Here is a 22,671-nt window from a genome sequence, read left to right on the forward strand (position 1 = left end):
AACATTAACAGGCCGATCTCTGATCCCCAGCTATATTGACTGGTCGCACCTATAATTGCCTGATCTAGGGCAGTTTCTATGCGCGCGGCGACGTAGGATTTCATGAAAAATATTTATCGCCCACCAAGGGGACCCTGTATGGATTAGACGTATTTGTAGATACGTGATGTCGGCCCGTCGAGTGCCTTTGTTTCCTTTGCCTACAACTCTGTGGTATGCGCGGCCATTTTGATATACGAATATTATTTGAATTTCGAATCTCATGGTAGATGAAGAAATATACTAAAACGTATTTAAGAATTGTTTCACTTATTGAAAGCTATGCGATCCTAGTAACATGGCTGTATTTTGTATTGAAAAGTATGTATTATTCTAGAAGAAAACTTAGAGATTTTTTAATAAATAGGTTTTTAGGCAAAATTTATGTCCTTCTGACAAAAATGACCACTACGTTCTCACTAATTGAATTCAAAATTTAATATGTATTTTTGTAATTGTACAGCTCAATTGAAATGAATAAGATCTGTGTTTCTTCTCAGTTCTTCTTTAGATCTACATGAATAAAGATATAATGATTTCGATATCTTTGAAATTATCATTAATATCATTAAAATGGTCAAAAGTCTTACGAATTTCTACGAAGTAGTACCAACCATTAAATAGTTGCAAATGTAGTTCATACGGAATTTGTACCATTGTTTCATATAAAATCATAAATTCCTTATCAATTTCTATATGTCACACTTGAAAATTATCAAAAAAAAGTCTTTAAAAAAGATCCCAACGAAAAAAAAACCGTCTAAAACACGGTCTAGATGTTTATTACTGAAATACAATGTTATAGATAGATAGATATGTTTATTTTGAAGTTTTTAAAGTGATCAATCATCATCAATTACCAGGACGGTATAACCAGGCAGATGTCTCGGAGACAGGAGATTTCCTTCAAACAAACAAATTATCTCTTTAAACTTTAAACCCAAGCGAAGACAGGGTCGCTAGCACTAGTACAGATTATAAAAGCAAAATTTACTGCAGTATTAAGTGTCGTTGTGTATTTTAATATTAATAAGAAAAAGAATTCAACAATATGTTATTAACATCCTTGGAATATTCCCAGTAGCACGTAAATAAAAATTCCAACAAAGTTTGTTTGGACACGAGACGTCTTTCGCTCCCCCAGTAATGGCAAATGACAGATTCAGTGCAAATCTCAAAGATTTGTAAACAAAACCAAGTGTTTGCAATTGTATAGAGATCGCGGTCCAAAGGGTGAATAATTCCGGAATCCTGTACAAATGCCTTCGCATCCGGTAAATCCAGCGCGGACAGACGGACGGATCGCGTTTTGATGTCTCGAGATATCCACCCGGCTATGCTGTCCTGGTGATTGATGTGGCTGACACCTTAAAAGCTTTTGTTTATGGTGGTTCAAATAAAATAATGTTTGTTACATGTGTTTTAGTAATAAGTTCCTAGTTGATGAGTGACCGAATTTCTTTATAGTTTATTGTACAAACACATAGGAAAAAAAATTGTGATACAATAAATATAATGTACAAGAGCGAGGTTATCTCTAAAAAGAAATTTCTTCCAGCAAACCTCTAGATGTTATAGGATAGTGTATTAACTAGAATAGTCATACATACGTGTACGAAAAAAACGAGTTTTGTTCGTAATTCAACTTTTTAGAGATTCTAGTATAATGGCACGCAATATTTTTTATTGTAACAAAAAAACCGAGGTTACGATTTTCTGTTAGCTATTTAAGAAATACATGTACAAGCAATTAGAATAGAAAATCATTTATTCAAATAAACTTACATTGAAGCACTTTTGAATAGTCATCACATTTTTTTATCTACCGCCCATTCGGAAAGCTGTCTCATCACAAGAACAACGAGAAAAAAACTTGCGTGTTGCTCTTTTAAATGATTTTATTCTTACTTTCCATTATTAAGTTCAAGTGTGTGAACACAAACTACTAATTAGCACTAATTCAATTAAATAATCAAATAGAAAAAATATTGAATATACAACCAACTGGTTAAACAATTAATAAGAGGAAATCAGTCATTATCAGTCATTGTGAAAAAACCCCGTTTCGTTGGATAGAATGATTCTTGAGGAGGGTTATAGACTATTAAACATCACGCTGTCCTTTAGGAGTGGGATGAACGTGAAAGAAGTGACTACTCGGAAAGTTACCATTCGACAGTTTAGGAGACAAATGTGACAGTCATTTTAACTCATACAATTGAACCGCGAAGCGTATATTCTTTGTTGTATTACTATTTCGACCTCAGTGGTCTAGACGTTTAGCACACCACTTTACATCCAAAGGTTGCGGGTTCGATTCCTCGCACGGTACATACTTTTGTGTTCATGAGTTTGATTGTTTGTATTGGTCTGGGTGTTTTCTTTGTACATCTTACTAATAATAAAACTTCCGCGTTTATAGTTTATAAACACAGTGTGGATGGATGTAAGGATGTTTGTTATTCTTTCACGCAAAAATTACTGAATGGATTGTAATGAAACTTTACTATAATATAGCTTATACATCACAATAACACATAGGCTACAAATTTTACGCAGATAAAACCGCGGGCACAGATAGTTACGTATTTAAAAAAAATGTATCTAAGTATTTATATCAGTTGTCTAGTACCCTTAACACAAGCTCTCCTTAGCTTGGAACTAGATGCCGTTGTGTGAATTGTCCTGGATTATTCAATAGAATAGAAAATCATTTATTTAAGTAAACTTAATTTAAGCACTTTTGAATAGTCATAACAATTTGTTTTTTATCTACCACTCGTTCGGAAAGCTGTCTCATCACAAGAAGAACGAGCAAGAAACTTGTGTGTTATGATTGATATATTATACATATATATATTAATTTAAATTATAGACAGTTAAACATCCAGCTACGAACCGAAATAAAAAGAATATGCGCTAAGGGAAAATTGTTATACAAAACATATTTTACACAAAGTTATTGAACGAAACAAAACTGTGCTCTGTGTCAAAGTTTTTTATGATTTCCTGACAGTCCCGCCGACCACAGGCCGGGGAAAAACAAGTTGGTAATAATGAATTATGTGAATGTGTTACCTAAACTTGGTACCCGATGTTTTGCCCTTTGGGTCCACTGTTATGTATAAGTGCCTAACAATATTTTCTAACCTAAACATAATATGAATAATAAACATTAAATGTTAGATTTATTATTCAAAATTGTCTATTTTACATTACGCAATATTTATCTCTCAAGAAAAATTCACACAGCGCCATCTAATACTAGACTAAGCAGAACTTGGGTTTAGGGTACTAGGTAACTGATTATATGTGAGTTACCTAGTACCCTAATACCAAGCTTTTTTAAATTTTTAATTGAAGCTTTCGTTTATATAGTTTTAAAGCTATATATAGATCTACTGTGCTCGCCCTTTTTCAAAGTTCACTACCTAGACCAGTCAGGGACAAGAATTGAAGGATATTCTTAGGAGCGATGGTTTTTATCTCCTCAGGATATAGTGTATACTTTCCAAAAGAGATATTTCGTTTATGTATGAGTGGGCTATAACCACATAGGAAGTAGTGGCGCTTCCTCTTCCGCTTGGAAAAATCTGCAAATTGTTATTAAGGCCTAATTTTGCCATGTATTTATTCAGTTTGCAGTATAGCAAATGTTAAAATAATGTGAATGTGTTACCTAAATTCGCTACCTGATATTTTGCCCTTTGGGTCCGAAATCTTATGCGTAAGTGCCTAACCTACACATAATTCTAACATTTAATTGTCTATTGTTTATTTCGCAATACTTATATCTCTCAGGATAATTCAGACAACGCCATCTAGTCCTAAGTTAAGCAGTCGGATTTAGAGGACTAAATAACTGATATAATTACTTATTTCTATTTTGTAAATACATACATAATTTATTTATTTATACAATTATAATGCATATAATTTAAAAATAAGTTGGACTTAACACCTTGCGGAATAATGGCGCGTTTATAACATTAGTAAGCTTGCTTTCTCCTATGCAAATGACACAACCTTTTATTAATACAACCTTTACCAAATACCAATGCCCATCTTAACAGTCTATTAAATAAGTTATATTATTATAAACAGATACTTTTTACCTTCATGCTGAAAAGTATCATGTAAATAAGTGGAACTGATTAAATGCATAACGTTTTTTAATCAGTTAAGCATTAAACATATAAAATATAATTAAATATTACTAGGACGGTCCTTTTTCGTGAGTATGAACGTCAATTTATCAGCATCTAGGCATCAGCGCATCCCTATCCAGGGGCTGGAGTGTGGGGAGTGACCGAGGGCTATCTCGGGCGGCTTTATGAAAACTAATGCCTTCATTTGGCGCGACTCCGTCCACTAGCGATAAGCTATGTCGCCCTGGTGCCTCGGGATTACGAAAAGTCCGGATTTGACCGGTTCCGTCCTTGTCCGATAAAAGTTTGGGGACTGGGAATCGTGTTTGTATTTTAAATGGCATGAAATTAAGCGTTTCGGTCGGGTTGGATGTTTCTGGATGATGTTATATACTCATGTTTATGGTATAGGGTTAGAATCCCAATATAACGATTGTAAAATTGCAAAATAAATGTACACTTAAACTGTATATGAATAAGCCTGGTACTTCGCGGGAAGAAGAAAAAAAAAACAAAAAAAAAACTGCTACCGCTGAATCAATGGACTGTCAAGGCTGTATAGTCTAAAGATCTTTGCCTATTCCATCATTAAAAAGGAGATGGACGAATATGGAAAAAAATACTATGAGCTGTCAGTTGGAAACTAAATTTAAAATAATATTAACTGACATTCTCTCACTATTGCGATTCTAAAGTTATAAATAAATAAAAAACTGTACAAGTTACGCAAATTTGAACGTATCCATTCGTTTTTCGTCTGAGTTTTTCGCGAAACGCGACGGTATCGAGCGAGCTCAGCGGAATTAAGGCTTAATTAGGGAAAAACGGAATTTATTGCGGCCGGTAATACCTCAGTCTCGCCCACCTGCCCTTCTGTTTGCCAACCTAAATGCCTTGCAGCCGTTCAACTATTGCAGTGGCTCTCAAACTTCCATCGACGGGGGATCACTTAATAATAATTATTTTGTAATAGTAAAAAATGCTTCATTATAAATGTATAAAGGTGACCAAATAAAAAATTTTATATGATACACACACGCCCACATAAATTAATGATTAATATGTTTTCAGTCAGGGTCACAATAATTAAAAAAATATATAAATTTATGAAATAAGAGAGCGCCGTGGTCCAGTGGTTTTGTAAAATCATGAAAACTGACACCAAATAAAAACCTTGTGTGCCAATATATGCTGTCAATTATTTGTTTTAGTATGCTCCCTTTGATAGTGTGATGGATTTGTCTATGCGCGTTGCAACTTTAAAAGAAATTATGTTCATGATTTTATTATTATCAGTGATGTGTAGATCATTGGTTGAGAACCACTGCACTTTTACTTGCCGCCATTAGCCCGCCCTACGTTCTACCGTTCCGCACACTTTCTTCATTAAACGACTACGTATTCCCACATAGTAATTATGTTTATATTATTATAAATAAATCAATTACTAAATTGTTTAGAAACTAGCTGTTACCTACTATTTTGTCTGTTTTTTCTTTAAGGTAAAAGATAACCAATAAACCGTATTCATAATACAGTCTACCATCATCAAACGCGCTACATCCTAGGTAAAATCGTCATTTCCCATCAGATGAGGTAAGACGCTTGATCTTACCCATTAATAAAGGAAAAAAAATCATGTCTGAAAAATTATTACCAGAGTTAATAAATCAAATAAATATGAGAAGTGCCGGTAACTTCCCCAAAACAAATTTAAACTCAATAGAAATAAGATAAAATTAAGAAAACTCAATAAATTACACATAACTCAGGGTGAGCCTCCGACAGGCCGCGCGTCGTCCAAAGAATTCAACCCTTACTCGTTATTTAATTTGCTCTCAACTAATTAAAATCCAAAAAGTTTGCGTCCAAATTAAATTTTAACATCCCCGCACAATTTCTTGTTCAGTGTTGCCAACTCGGTCCCAGGATTGTGCCAAGAGGGATTCCAAAAAGTTATTATTTCGAAAATAAATCATATAATTTTGGTTATGTCTGATAAAATAATAATTTAATTTAAATTTGATAATTTACCATTTATTAATTAATAAATATATATATATAATATAATAATAGTGAAAAAATGTTGTGCTAAGCAGATTTAAAAAAGAGCTATATAAGTTAACGATCCTGTGAAAATTGGCATTTTAACTTATTAAATCTTTAAACATATTAAACGAATATACACAAATAATCACAATAAAAACGATAAAATTGTTAACAGTTCTTTTAATCTGTTTTATTGTTATTTTCAGTAAATAAAAAGTTTTTCTTTTATTACGATATACTGTAATAATATATCAAAATTATGAAGCCAAATGAACAGAAAAAGGCTGAATCCGATTCTAAAAGAACTAAGTTGGCAACACTGGTCTTATTACATAATGTATAGAGTTGAAAATCGTACGGAATTATTTCTAAGTGGCAAGACGGGGTATGCACATACTGCGTAGGTGTCTCGAAACCCTCGCCCCGTCTGAAGACGTGTCTCGCTGGCTAAATTACCTTTTTAACTTTTCCTATTTAGGGAACGTCTTGAAATCACAATAATAATAATAGGTACGGAACGCCACGGGATCAAGTGGACGGTCGCGATTATCATAACGTATTAGTTGGGCTTCCTCCACATCCCTAATAAGTATGGCTGCCAATTAATATGTTGGCAAATTACCCTAATTCCAAATCTAAACGTTTAGGAAATACTTCATGGAAATTTTTAAAAATAGAACGTTTCCAAATTTAAAAAGTAGTTGTATTTTCTTTACATTCCAATAGGTAATCTGTTCTAGTAATTTACACTCAACATTTATTAAAAAACTATTCAAAATATTTGAAATTCGAACATAAAAGACATAGAGCATTTTATTTTTTATTTTTACTATAACCTATTTAGTTTTTCCTTTGCATTCCTTTCCATTATATAACGTATTGTTAACAGCAATAAAAATATTTTTACAACTGTCCAGTTCTCAAAGAATGCAGTTCACTACCACTCTAAAATCAGCTCCTTTGCCCTTCTCAGTATTAAAAAAATAACTGCAACATAAACCATACGTTCCATCCAAACAGAGAGTCATTCTAAACTAATCTTATTTCAATTACATGCATCTGCATACGAGATGCAGTCCCTGCACTTTTAAATCCCATTGAATAACCCGCTTGGCTATTTGACACTAGAATTGTCAACCCTTCCGCGCCGCGGGCGAAATTATTAACGAATCTTATGATTTATGGCCCCCCGGTCCCCAGTTATCGGGGGCCATTACGTCCTTTATAAAATAATACATTTTGTACATATGTAAATTGTAACATGGCGGATTTTTTTTGTTGGATTATCTCATCTCGTATTGTTGTTATATTTTAATGGAAACAATTTATAATGGTTATTTTTTTATTAAATTATGCTAATGTATCTCACGACGTCAAGTAAATTGTAGAATAACATAAATACTAGATTTGTTTTTATGTGTTTATGTGACACGAAACTATTGAAATAGCTTTTTTTAAATTTAAATCTTTAGGTATGGTACAAAAAGAACAAATATCAAGTTTTTTGTTTCTGCGGTAAATTTATTATATTTTTGTTGTTTTGATATCGATTTTCAGTCTACTTTCATAAATGCGTGTGTTTTTATAAATATATAAAAACTTTGCTTATTGAATATTACATTTTATTATTAGACAAGACTATGCCCTGTTGACGACCTCGGTGGTCTAGCGGTCTAGCACACCGCTTTACGTCCGATGGTCGCGGGTTCGATTCCTCGCACAGCACAAAAATTTGTATTCATGAGTATCATTATTTGTGTCAGTGGGTGTTTCCTGTTCCTGATGTATATTATGTATGTCTTTACGAAAAAATAATATCTATGTATTTGTATCAGTTATCTAGTATCCATAACACAAGCTTTCGCTAGCTTAACTTGGGTCTAGATGTCTTGATATTATTATTATACTTGACGAAATGAAAATAATTTATAAAGAAATAAATAATAATTAATATTTTAATAAATTATGATTGTTTATTTTCAATTTTACTTTTACTAGACGCATTAAGATCGAAGCAATAATAATAATAATCTCAGGACAATTCACACAGACTAGTTAAGCTAGCTAGAGCTTATGTTATGGGTACTAGACATCTGATACTAATACTTAAAAATTTTTTCAAAATACATACATAATACACATAGAAAACTTCCAGACCAATACAAACAATCACACTCATGAATACAAATGTTTGTGCCGTGCGAGGAATCGAACCCGCGACTATCAGAAGTGCGGTGGTGTGCCGCTAGACCACCGAGGCCGTCATCCGTCATCCGATAACTCAATGATGATATTTTAATGACTTTCTCAAGTCATTACAGCTAAATGCTGTTTATTTTATAATTGCTACATCACAATATTACTGTAACAACTGTCAAAATTAATACAAAGCTCGATTTAGCGAATGGCCGGTGAGCGTCGTAAAATTCGCCCCGTTTTTATCCCTACCCGCCAGGGCCGGATTCACTATGGGGCCCTAGGCATGGCTATTCTTGGGGCCCTAAAATATGGAAAAAAAATTGAATTATTGCTTAAAGATATGTTATATATATCTATAATAATGGGTTATAGTATATATAGTCTATACAAATGAATAAAATTGAAATGTCTATTTGTAATTTCACATTAATAGCTTTTCACTAAATGCAAGTGCTATATTAAAAAAAATAAAAATTTTGTCTGTATATTTGTTATTACTAATCTCTAAAATGGCTATTTTGAACAGACTTTCACTCGTAGATAGCTAATAGTGTGAACAACAAAAGTAAGATTTTTTTTCTCTTTATTTATTTAGGAGCATATTACCACAATGGTGAAAATGTTAGCTCCGTCTTGGCTTCTAGATTGAAACACTTAAATATTTTATATTTATTACATCTAAAATTTAATCTACTCCAAAGTTACTCTTATTTTCAATTTCTATTACGCGCGCGGGGCCCCTTTCGCAGCTCCGGGCCCTCTACGTAATACGTAACAATTAATCCGACTCTGGCCACCCTCTCCCAAAGGAGCCGGCGCGACGTTTGGGGCATTATGGACCCAACCCCGGCGGATGAAGAGTTAATGAACTAATCTAGATATTAACAAAACATTAGACGCATCGGACGCTTTTCGGCATGTTCAGCGCAAGTAATTACTCGCCCTCGGCCGCCCTCGGCCGGGGATAGTGGCCCTTCGTCGCAGTTGCTAATTTTGAATGTCCGTTTATTTTAATGTCGGTTAAAATGTTTGCTGTTATATTAAAAACAAGTGTATTCAATTTATTCGTATATTAGAACTAGCTGTACCCACGACTTCTTCATCGTGGAATTTTTTTTTTCTAAAATACAAATAGCGTAAGTTACCCCTTATTACATACCGATTTTGACGGAACTTTTTTAGCAGGTAGCTGAACCTACTAAAAAAGGTTCCGTCAAAATCGGTTCAGCCATTTCAGAGATTAGCCGGAACAAACAGAGATTCAGACAGACAGACAAAAATTGTAAAAAATGTTATTTCGGTGTATGTACCGTATTTATATTCATATGCATATAGTAAAAAACGGTTATTTTAATATTACAAACAGACACTCCAATTTTATTTATATTTATAGATTAAGATACAATGAAAATGTTGTGTCTTACATATATATATATATATATATATTTTTTTACATTTCTCATTCATATCAGTGCACCGCCAACAATCTTTCTCAGCACCACTCATGGTTGCCTGGTAGATAACGCCGCAAGGTGTTAAGTCCGCCATATGTACCTACACATTGTTTTGTGCATTGAAGTTAAATAAATATAATATTTATACTACTGTTATGAATTCGTAAGTACGTCTGTCTGTTTGTTACCTTGTCATAACTAAGCGAGTGAACATATTCTAATGAAATATGACATAACGTCCATTTTCTTAACCTTTTGTCAGAGGGAATGCGCAAACAATCTTCCACGAATTATGACGACCCGCGTTCAATCATATTTTAACACACAATAACTGGGCCGAACTATTCTATTGACATGAATCTAAACAATAAAATGTCAAAACAAAATCGACATATGATCTGTATTGCGCTGAAATTAATCGAATCACAAAACAATCGCTGTAATATCTGGGTATTGTGAGAAATTCATAGTGACAGTTAATTTGGAAATGCAGCGGAATGCCGCCCGCCCGCCGCTGTTCTGCCGCGCTGTACGCGATTACTTATTCAACAAGCATATAACATATTGCTCAAGTAATTGTTTAAACTTCACACACCCACGTATTTATGAGGCCCTGGTACAATATTGTAAACTAGATATAAAAATTACGATTAACATAACATTAGAATATATTATTAAAACACTCCACACATCCACATTTTTATGTGCTCCTAGTACTTTATTGTGAACTGTGTATAAAAAAAAATCAATACCCATTAATTACATACATAAACTTTTTAATAGTATGAGTATACTAAAAAAAATCAACACATCCTCATGTTTATGTACTCCCAGTACATTATGTAATTATATATAAAAAAATACGATTGTAATAATTATTACATAAACTTATTTATAAGTATGACATCCCTATTATACTTATCCAAGTTTTAAGATTTTTTACATTTTGTCCTATTTTTATGTAATATTTTTGTAATTTCAAAAATACCTCTCTAATATTTGAAATAGGTTCCTATTTTTCAGTCTTTATGAATAAGTGTACGATTATCTGTAACGGGAGACTAGTCCCAGTAATTCCAAACTTTTTAACAATAGATTTAAAACTGTATTCTTAATGCAATTGAATATATTTTCTAATGAAAACTTCTTTTGTTACAGGTTTATCAACGCGAGACGTAGGATAGTGCAGCCTATGATAGATCAATCAAACAGAGCAGGTAACATTTTTCTTGTACATCTAAACTATCACGCCATATCCTATAGGGGGTAGACAGAGATAACTCAATACCATTAACTTCTTACAGACAACTCTTACTGTGATCATAGTCAAAAATATATATAACTAACCATACCTTTAGGGTTTCTTAGACGGTTATTTGTATATTGTGAACCTTCAACAAACTTGGCATGCCCACATTTCCCAAATTAACTGACCGCTGTCACTCAAAGTACGTTGTTATCAGTGTTATCATCACAGGAGAGTCAGTCAGTTACAATTAAACTCATTAGACAAAATAAACTGTATTGAATAATATAAATCTTGTATCAGCTTACCGTACGTATTGAACAAGCTTATTTACTGTGTTTCCATCGCCGGTCAGTTAGTTATCTACATCTACATAAACTAGTTACTGAAAAGGAATAAAAATTACATCTATATGTATCTATTTATATTATGATTGGATATCAAACAAACAAACTGATTTGTAATATATATAGTGTGTTTACATCAGCTGAGAGTTAATTTAAAACTGCATTGAATACTAATAGAAATAGAAATAAACTTTATTCAAATAAACTTAATATAAGCACTTTTTTTTATTCTACCACTCTTTCTGAACGCAAACTTATGAGAAGAAGAATGAGCAAGAAACTTGTTTGTTGCTCTTTTAAATAAATGTTGTTTTACGTAGATTCACATTAACAAGAATTAGGCATGCGACAATCAACATAGAGACCGCTACGCACTCAATCTTTGTTCAATCAGGAACATTGTCAGCGCTACGAATTTTAAGTTAGATATTTTCTACAAAAACATTATTATCATTTATAAATTCTTCAATTTCATAATAAGCTTTTTAACAAGGGTAGTCTTTTATAAGACATTTGAATCTTTTTTCCGGAAAATTGAGTACAGAATTAATAAATTTTATATCTATCTGTGTTATTTATATAAATGAACTAGCTACTCGCCCCTTGTACATATATTATACATATATTTTTTCTATCTATTTAAAAAAAATCGCTTCAAATTGGGTAGTTTTAAAGATTTAAGCATACATAGGAACAGACAGCGACAGCGACTTTGTTATACTATGTAGTGATTAGAATCTTTTTCCTGGCAAATTAAGTACAGAGTTAATAAATTTTATATAAATGAATGACAAAGAAACAAACAAACGGCTGACTTGTATATTTCCTTCAAGAACATAAAACTTTCATTAAACAGAAACCATTTCAATGAACCGCACCGAATTTATAGTCCCTCGGATTGCAGCGGGCTCTTCGTTCCAAGCATGACCAATAATTCCAATTCAGCCATCAATAGACATTACACTCACGTGTGACCATTTGGAATTCGAAGCCGCACGTCCCAAAACGACTTTGAAGTCGGAAATTGAGTTTGCCGACCGAAAGTCCGGCCTTCATATTGTATGCAAGTGCGAGCATGCACCTGAGTAACTGACCGACCGCTCGCTCCCTGGAGGACTACCCATCTTTTGAACGCTTTTAGCGCTGACCATCAACGAATTATGCTAGCCTAGTACTTTTTAGATAGTTGCGGTCAGCTGTGTTCCAAATTATAAGATCGAACAGACTTAAATTGGGAAGGCTTTCTTCAAAGTTGTTCTTGAATGTCTTTGTTATACTCGCTGGTATGTACAAACTGGTAAAAATGCAGGTTTCACCCGCGTTAAATTTCAATATAAAATATAGTCTGTGTTATTCTGATGCATAAGCTATATTACTGTAAAGTTTCATTAAAATCCGTTTAGTAGTTTTTGCATACATACAAACTTTCGCGTTTATAATACATATTATTAAGATTAAGATAATACCAGAGAAATTAAAAAAGTATTTCTATGCATATATGTATACTAGCTGTGCCCGCGGTTTCATCCGCATGAAATCTATAGCCTATGTGTTGATCTAATGTATAAGGTATATTATTGTAAGGATTCATTAAAATCCATCTAGTAGTTTTCTTTCTTCTTCGTTCTTCTTTCGTGAAAGAGTAACAAACATTCATTCATCCACATATATTCATAAAGTTTAGCATTTATACTTTTAGTAAGATAAGTAGGTTAAAGTAAGCTTGTTTGTGTTTGTAATTTACATTCTAAAAACAACAATAAATACGAGGTTTTAAGATATAATATAATAAAAATATTAGAAATTGCGCCAAGCAACATAGTACGTTAAAAACACAGCAAAGATGATTATAGTAAGCGACTACTGAAAAGTGATGTTTTTAATAAAAACGAATCGAATCATGTCAGTGGACATAAAACGGGAAAAATGTAACAAAAACATCGAGAATTTCTGACGGGCAAAAAACTTTTGTCCGCCCGTCGACAATATGGTATAGAATTACAAACGACCAATTCTATTTTTACTTTGTAATTGTAGCACACAGTCCATAAAACGTTCCCGGGGCACGGTTCCCGCGCAGCTAACAAAATTCCACCCTGGAAAAAAAGGACATCGCAGAAAAAGGGCTTACTCTTGCGAACGCTGGGAACGCAAGAAGGGTAAAAAAGAATAATGTCCGAATTCGTTGACCCGTCCCGGGCGATCCATCACTCGCCCCTCCGTCGACTATCGGCGATGTATGCTCGCCTGGTACCTTTATCTAGATGTGTGGATGTATTCGAGGGCTTTCCCTATTCAGGATTAGAGAGAGATCTTTTCCCTTTTTGTCTGTATGTAATTTCGTTGCGGGAGAAACTTGTATTTTAAATCAGAGTGCACGTTTTTAATGAAGCGTGCAGAACGGGCGCGACTGATGAAAGCAACACGATTTAATCCTCGCGAAAAGCCCAATAAACGATTGGTCGGAAATAGCACAGGATGGCCGCGCTCGAGCGAATTGTAATTTACAGGCTGGCACGGTAATGGCGTCGCATCACACAGCAATTTATGCCCTTATAATAAATTCATTAGCCAACGCCGTCGTTCGAGCTGAAACACCGGCCAGTAGATACGGCCACTAGCGATCGAACCACTGACAGGGTTATGTCTGACACGCACACAAGTATCTCACGGGAGAATTAATAAACCATGACGCTATTACCGCAAGTACAACATAGCAAAAGGGAAAATATGAGAGTGTGCCGATTAATAAAACAAAGGGACGAATTAGGTTGTTGCGTTCCACGAAAATCATAGTACGAAACTATGATTTTCGTAGGCAATCTCGTAGCTTGCTAGATATAGCAGATACTCGTAATAGAACTGTGTAACTAACGATATATGGAGTACATGTAAGTACTAGTTACTACAGTTAGTTACGTTTTCTTGGAACTAAATATTTGTTTTTTTTTACCCACATATTTCAAAACTTTTCACTGATCTGCATGATCAATTGTTGTTGGGCTTACAATAATATAATAGATAGTTAATTTAAAATAGTTCTAAATTCTAAGATATTTTTTTATTACTACAATAAGTAGTGAGATATTTTGACGCGCATAATTTAGTAACTATTGTAATTATAATAACTAGGTAACTATAGTAACCAGATAATTTAATTTCTAGGTCACTGCAGTAACAAACAGTTAATGCAATCACTATGAAACTACAATACCTAAGCAACTACAGTAACTAGTAACTGATATCTTTTAATTTCGAAAATATTGTTCGGTATATTATCCGTACTAGTTACTTTGTACTAGATACGTACCGTTTGCAACAACTCCACTAGCCTATTCCTTGCCAAATAGCAGACGTACCGGGAAACGACCACGCACGCACCAGGAATACATAAACGGGAGGCGACCGAACTGCAAATAATATAGTGATTGGAAAAGCGCCTTTTGGCTTGACCACAGGAAATGCGGTGGCCATTTTCTTTAGTCCTCTGCCAAAACAATTTTCCATCTATCCTTGCACCCTCCGGTTTTTCCATTTTCCGTTGTTGGGAAACTTGGCTGCGCTCACATCCGCCGTTTGCCTCGTCGGGGTTTTATACCGATTTTTAATATTCTATCTATGTACCTATATTTTTATTACATATTACATTTGACGGCCTAGTGTAGCACACCGCCCTACTTCCGGCGCTAGTCGCGGGTTCGATTCCTCGCACGGCACATATACTAACATTTGACGGCCTAGTGTGTAGCACACCGCCTTACTTCCGGCGCTAGTCGCGGGTTCGATTCCTCGCACGGCACAACATTTGTATTCATGAGTATGATTGTTTGTATCGATTTGGTTGTTTTCTATGTATAATATGTATATATTTAGGAAAAAATATATAATTAACTATTTGTATCAGTTATAACCCATAACACAAACTTTAAATAGCTCAACTTGGGTCTAGATGGCGCTGTGTGAATTGTCCGGAGATTATGATTTTTATTGTAAAAAGAAATATAATAATAAAATTTTATAATCCTTGAACAATTCACATAATATACATACTAAATACTTAGACTATGAATACAAATGTTAGGAACCAAACCTGCGACCATAAGAGGTAAAACGGTGTGCTAAACCGCTATGCTATCGAGGCCGTCGATACCTTTATTCATATAGGTCTATTACAGACTCTTATGATATGTTAAAAACTAGTCTACTGCCAGTTCAGAGAGCATCCGAGCTGAGAAAAACTGACGAGAAACTCAGCTCATATCCTTTTTAAATGTGCTTTTACATGTTTACAAAAATACAGATTCATTCATTCATTCATTCAAAATTAGGCACAATGGAGTTACCCGCAACATATGCTATTGCAATTGTGTCAAAAGGAAATCAGTCTAAAGCCGTCGAATTAAATAACAGGTGGAACAGCTAGGCACATCTAGTGTTTTATAAGTATCATAAACTTCTGTCACCTTGGTAATTTCTTCTTGATGATGTTTCCATTGAACGCTATAACAATAACATTAAAGTCGCGTCCTGAAGATTATCGAGTACTAAATCATAGTTTCCTGGTAGACGGGGGCTGCGCGCGTCGTCTCCGGGGGCTCCGTTATTGCTTCCTGTTGTCCTAGTAACAGGAGCCACGCTTCAATGGACACAGAATCGCGGCGGGGTCTTTCTATTTTCAACCGACTTCACAAAATCGAGGTTCTGAATTCGACTTTTTTATGTCTCAGAACTTTTCTCTTCGTGAACCGATTTCGATGATTATTTTTTATTTGAAAGCTGGTGCTTCACTTGTAGATTCACATATATATGTGATGAGTAATTTTTTTAATTATCTGTAATATTGCGATTGAAACTATAAGAAGAATATTGTGCTCTTTAAATATACAAAATGATTGAACAGCCCGCCATGTCGCCGTCATGTCAATAACTGCGCGGACTTAATTCATTCAATTGTAGTCACAATCCTTCAAAAAGTCAGGATCCTCTCAAATGTAATTTTTAATAAGAATAGTTTAGGAGATATCTTTTATTAGAATATGACTACAATTTTGTAAATTTGAATCCAAAACAATTTGTCTCTATTTATAAACATGTGAATAAAAGTATTAATCAAGAATACAAATATTCCTAATTAGATTTTTGAGTCTAATCTAATGAATCTTTGGAGTAGTTTAGGAGTAATTTAAGAAATATAAATGTAATCTATGAAATGAATGAATTTAGAAACAGACTGTCCCATACGTCCTTTGAAACTACAAAAATTTAGATCTATGTACCTAGTCTGAAAAAAAATGACCTACAGTGCATTCCGAATAATGCTCCTAAAAAGACAAAGAAAAAAAAATCAAATTAAAAAAAAATAATGAACATTTTTTTATACATGTCTTCTAACACAGTCCCATGTGCAAGTACTCTTAGTATTTTGACCTTCAGAAACTCAAACACTAACCATGTAGGAGACAAAAACAAACAAACTTAATCTATGGTACGCGAATAATTTCGGCGGCAAGACATTACAGATTGATCCCATGTTTGTGCCGATCTCTCGTGAACCAATGGCGCGTACCACCATAAAGACCCCAAGGATGCCGGAAATCGGCGACTATAATGGACGAACACCATTACTTTACGATTGATAATCCCCTGGAAATATTGCAATCGGAAACCATAACAGTTTTGTGGTAAAATTGAGCGAATTCCTATATCTATGGTGGATTGACGGGAGGGGCGCAGTGGCGTCGTTAAAAAGTTTTGCCATGATGGACAATTGTCATGTCTTTATTGCTAAAACAAAATATGAATCATATTCAAATGGATATAATCATATATTAAAGATTCAGTGCGTAGATTCTATGATGATTGTCGCATGCCTAATCCTTGTTAATGTGTGTTTACTTAGAACAACATTTATTTAAAATATATCACCTACGTAATGACGTAGAATACACATAATCACTTCATAATAATTTATGTATTCAACAACATGTTTCATTATCCACTAATAAAAATCTACATAAAATTGTAGTGGATCTAATAAATTGTCCAGAGACTGTAGTTCTATTGTTTAACATGTAATTTGGTAAAATTTTAATATTATTATATTTTAATTAAAAAGTAAAATGTTATCAACAAGTAACGACATTTTATTTGTAATATCACCGATGTAATGACGTAGAATACACATAATCACTTCATTATAATTTATGTATTCAAAAAGGTTTCATTAGCTACTAATGAAAATATCCATAAAATTATAGTGAATCTAATAAGTTGGCCAAAGACTGTAGTTATACATATAGTTTAATCTGGTAAAAAAATACCAAGGACAGTTATGTATACAGCCAGCTTAATTAACCGTACAGTGTTTTACCCGGCAGTGTTCCCGCACGCGGGTCCCAGCGGCGCGTACAGCCCCGAGGCGACCATGGGCTACATGATGGACGGGCAGCAGATGATGCACAGGCCCCCGACGGACCCAGCCTTCCACCAGGGCTACGCGCACTACCCGGCCGAGTACTACGGCCACCATCTCTAATCTATCCTGCACATTTGTACATGTAAGTTGATCGTAATCATTTATTCGTGTAGGACATTTTAGCCACTTATAAACGTCAAGTTTTTTGTATTAATATTTTTTTCTCTACCGTCCAGTTCAGTATACAGGTTCAATTGATATGTACTGTCATGATACTCTACCTAATTTTTTTTTTATACCACGTTATTTATGTACGCTACACTTGGAAAGAACTGGCTATAAAGTCAACTGAATTTCTTTTTTAAAAGTCTGTTTTTTATGTACGCCAAGTCCTATATGGGCTAAACAGAGAGAGATATATATTAGCCGATATCTGACTTTCGAACTCTTTTTTTTTTATTTTATCGAAAAATTCAAAAGACCGTTCCTGCTCGAGAGCGGGCATGTGTGGGATTCTTACCCAGTAAAAAATTACATGGTGTACCTACGAGCGTCATAGCCGGAGTCGTGAGGTCATGTTAGTATTCTACCGCGACTCCGTTGGCCGGCCTTATAGATGGTGTAGGTACCAACTCTTTGTTAGGGCGACCTATATAACAAAATAACAGTCCCTACTTCGGTTAACGGTATATGCTGGTGAGGTACTAGTGCAACATGAAACGTAAGATTAAATGCCTCCTTAAGACCCTTATCCCGTTGTTGAAAAATTGCAGGGAATCTTGAGAAACTCTAAAATCTAATAAAAGTTCATCTTTCTGATGGTAGACATTAAGTCATTGATATTTAGAGATTTATCTCAGATAAAATATAAAGTAGAGTATGAGGAGACGGTAGCCCACCTCTGCAGCTACCTTCCCGTTTAGACATCAAGGAAACAAGTAAGCTACACACGTTTCTCTTCAAAATCGTAGGACATTCTTCTAAAATTATAATTCCACTGGTATTAGATTTTAAAGTAACCCAATTTTATTAATAAATATTTTTTCTGCAATTTCAGATATTGATAACGGAGAGAGTCCGACGCAGCGAGCCGAGGGCGGCGTCCGCGCGACACTCGCCTCCGAAGCGGGGCCGGCCACCGTGCCTCTGTGATATATGACACCGGCACGGACAGACGCGCAATTATCGCGCAACTAACGCGCAACTCACGCGCGACTCCCGCGCGACACCATTCTACAGGAGAACGATGCTACACTGTACATAAAGCGATACCTTTTGTAATATTTGAAACAGTATACGATCTCCTAAATTAAGATTTAAAGTCAACTTTAATGTTTAAATTAAAATGTAAATTTACGCGACACTGTGGACGATGTAATATAACTGGTGCAATCACCTTATATAAATAAATAAATAAACGGTTTTATCACTCGGAACAATAGGAGCAAAGTTGATGAATGTAACAATAAAAGTGGTTTGATAGTTATCGTATAAATATTTATAGCTAATTGTGTATTGTTATTATTAAATATAAATAAATAATTGAATAGTTGTAAGTTGTAACTATCACTGGAAGTACTTGGGTCGCTGTGGACAGATGGTAATAGAAAATGGGACTTTTGTAAAGGAGTTGTGTATGTAATTGGTTTATTTAGATTTGTTTTTTAACAACTTTCCTTGATTGAGGGACGGCGCGGGGCCGAGGGCAGGCGGGACTAACGGCGAGCTCGCTGGTCGAGTTCGCCGCTGTTTGTTGCGCACGAATCGCTCGTGTGTCGCTGACAGTCGCCCGTCTGCCGCCGGTCGAGCGCCGCCGCTTGCCTTAATCTAACCCGTGAAGTACTTTAGTATGGAATGTGTTGCGTCTGTTACCTACCAACTAATTTATTCAATAATTAATTATCACGCTCAAATTGTACTTCTAAACGAACGTCAATTTCTTGTATCTTAATTTTAATTGTCCGAGCAGCAGTTTCGTGTTTTGCGTTACAGGTGAAGTACATATCTTGAAATATATATATATTTATTAATATATGATGATATTGTGAATTTAGATATGATTGTTTCACCTTGCCTTGGTGTTCAGTAAAGTAGCACAATTTGTAACCGATGTATACGATAACAAAATGATATTTTACAATGTTAAAATAAAAGAGATTTTTAGGTATATTTTGTCTTGGGAATAAATACCTGACATCGATTGCCTTCTACGTTACCAGGAGACCATGAATTTTTATTGTTCTTTCGCGCGCGGCTCGCGAGTTAAAAAATTATAATGTTTATGCAATAGTGTTGATTGACTGTTGGTAGTTTTTTAATTCGCCAGCCATGCCGCTTAGATGTTTATAGTGGGGCAAAAGTCGTGTGATTTTTGTGACTGATAAATCTTGTGAGCTTCACATAGAGTCCTAGATTATTACAAGCCGTTCATTCACTGTTCCGTGGCGGCATGCTCTAAAGATTTTAGCGTTCGGTTCATATATATCAGATTTAGATTAAGCCACGGGACTATGTAATGATATTACTAAATAAACATGAGAATACGTTAAGGTAATGCACCGCATTACAGCCTTATGCCATGTATACGAACGGGAGTTATAAAAAATGTCAAAATGGTCTTAGCTACGGTATAACTTCGATAGTGGAATAAGTTATCCGGAAACAAGCTTTATTCTAGTGTAATAACCACCATATTGTCTTGTGAGACTGGCGCGACACGATTGTTTTGTTATCGGCCCAGGCTGATGGGAGATACTGTTGCGAGATATGCAATTAGAGCGTCGTAAACCAACCGTGTCACGCCTTAGTGTATCAATTAGAAAGTTTGTTATCTTTTGTAAATATACTTAACGTGGTATTATATGTTTCGTTCGTTTGATCCTTGTATATTGCAGTTTCATTTCCAGTGTGGTCTCAGTATTAAAATGGAATGGTTTCTAATGAGGACCGCGCATACATTTCGTTTCTTGTGCAACACCAATCTTTGTTGATATTCCCTTTTATTATTGTTATTTACATTGCGTGTAATATATTTTTATTAAGAGGAAAATCTTAAATAGTAGTTGTTAGGCATTAATGTATTAATTGAAGAATTTTATTTTGATTTTTCTCTTTATTATATTATGTATATGTACATTATATATAATGATTTGAAAGTCATCAAGTTACTGTAAATATAGCTACTAAAATGGACATTGTGAGTCTGTCAGCGGTATTAAACAATTATTATTGAACGGTTCGAGAAAGAAAGTTAATTATATATTTGTATTGTATAATTTTGGCGAGGTACATATTATTATAAATATGAATTATACATAAATAGTGAACTGGTTTATATAATATAAATAATAGCACCACCCTCACGCTGACGGATCGAGTGGAGATACTGACGAAACTGTGTCGGCATTATGAATGCTACGAATTGTGTAAAAAATATTAAAACCTAAAAAAAAAGTTACTTGTTTCATTTTTGCATGCACACGTCCACACCAAAGTTATATGTACTTTTATATTCTCCTGGTATTGAATCATAAATGGAGCTACATAACCAGCGAGTAACAGTTGGAATGTATTTATGTAATTCAAAAAAATATTTGAATTGATAGCAAAAGTTTGTACTAGAAAAACAGAAAACGTTGACAACACCTCCTGAAATTTATGTATTCTTAACAGGTAACGTTACTAGTTGAATGTACCAGGAGAACAGAAAAATATTGCATCATTTTCTACTAATTTATAAATCCCTAGTAGGCATGAAGCGATGTCGCTAATGTATTTTATATAACTAGGAAATCAGAAAATCATATTTCGACATCTTCTTGTTTATTTATGCTCTCGTAGTAGATGATTTACTCCTGGTACAAGTCTACTATTAAATAAAAATATTTTACACATCTAATTCATGGAATTCTTAGTAGGTAACTGGTACTAGGCAACACGATTGTACCAGGAGAACAGAAAACTATTGCACCATTTTGTACAAATTTATAAATCCCTAGTGGGGGCAGGCGTAAAACGATTTACTTGACCGGTTTGCAAATTGTAATTAGGGTATTTTTACTAGGAAAACAAAAAATTGTTTATATCATCATCTCCTCCACTTTATGCAATCCTAGTAAATGATTTACTCCTTTATTATAAATACGGGTTAACCACTCGTTAGTGCTTTATTGTACCAGGCGAACATAAAAATTATTTTGATATCCCCGCCAATTTATAACCTCTCAGTTGGCAAACTTAACTGTTTACTCCTGGTACTAGATACCGTGTATTATTTGTATTTTATTTTAGTTTTACCTCCTTTTTCATAAAAAGTTACTAGCCACTTTCTTTGAGATAAAATACCTGGTATGGCCATTCATATAGTAGTGAAAAGTCAACAAACAGACATGCACATATACAATATTATTTTGAATATTAATTTACATAAAAGCTCTCCAATATTTATATGTTCAACCATGAATACGAAAACAAGATATTTTTCAAACTGGGTAGCTAAAGTTGGTGAGTGTTTGCGTGGACGCGCGGATGGCTCCCAAACTTTACTGACACATTTACGTGAGTGGCCATCTTTATTGTTTACCCACTGGCCTTGCTAGTCGTGATGAAACTAGTTTCGTATTGTTAATTGATTATGTACTCAGCAAAGGATGCCTAATTGAAAAAAAAAACTAGTTGCAACGATTAAACATGTTAAATTTAATTTAATTTTATAGAATAATTTATTTTCTATTATATTGTAACATTCTTGAAAAGCAACATATAAATATATTTT

The 22,671-nt window shown here is 34.3% G+C and overlaps 1 protein-coding gene across 6 annotated transcripts in view; it reads left to right on the forward strand.

Annotated features, from left to right (window-relative positions):
- Positions 1 to 21,334, forward strand: part of LOC131842651 (homeobox protein homothorax) — a 375,683-nt gene extending 354,349 nt beyond the window's left edge. For 3 of the 6 annotated variants that reach the window (XM_059191223.1, XM_059191238.1, XM_059191231.1), the window contains 4 exons: positions 11,048 to 11,106; positions 17,845 to 18,039; positions 18,955 to 19,000; positions 19,041 to 21,334. In XM_059191223.1, the coding sequence (XP_059047206.1) occupies positions 11,048 to 11,106; positions 17,845 to 18,017 (232 nt within the window). In that variant the 3' untranslated portion in view covers positions 18,018 to 18,039; positions 18,955 to 19,000; positions 19,041 to 21,334. The remainder of the gene's footprint in view (positions 1 to 11,047; positions 11,107 to 17,844; positions 18,040 to 18,954; positions 19,001 to 19,040) is intronic. The other 3 variants (XM_059191246.1, XM_059191254.1, XM_059191262.1) reach the window with 1 other exon arrangement.
- The last annotated feature ends 1,337 nt before the right edge of the window (positions 21,335 to 22,671 follow it).

This window comes from Achroia grisella, unplaced genomic scaffold, assembly GCF_030625045.1.
Source record: "Achroia grisella isolate CSIRO2021 unplaced genomic scaffold, CSIRO_AGI_Agris_v1 utg1086, whole genome shotgun sequence".
Classification (NCBI taxonomy): Eukaryota; Metazoa; Arthropoda; class Insecta; order Lepidoptera; family Pyralidae; genus Achroia; species Achroia grisella.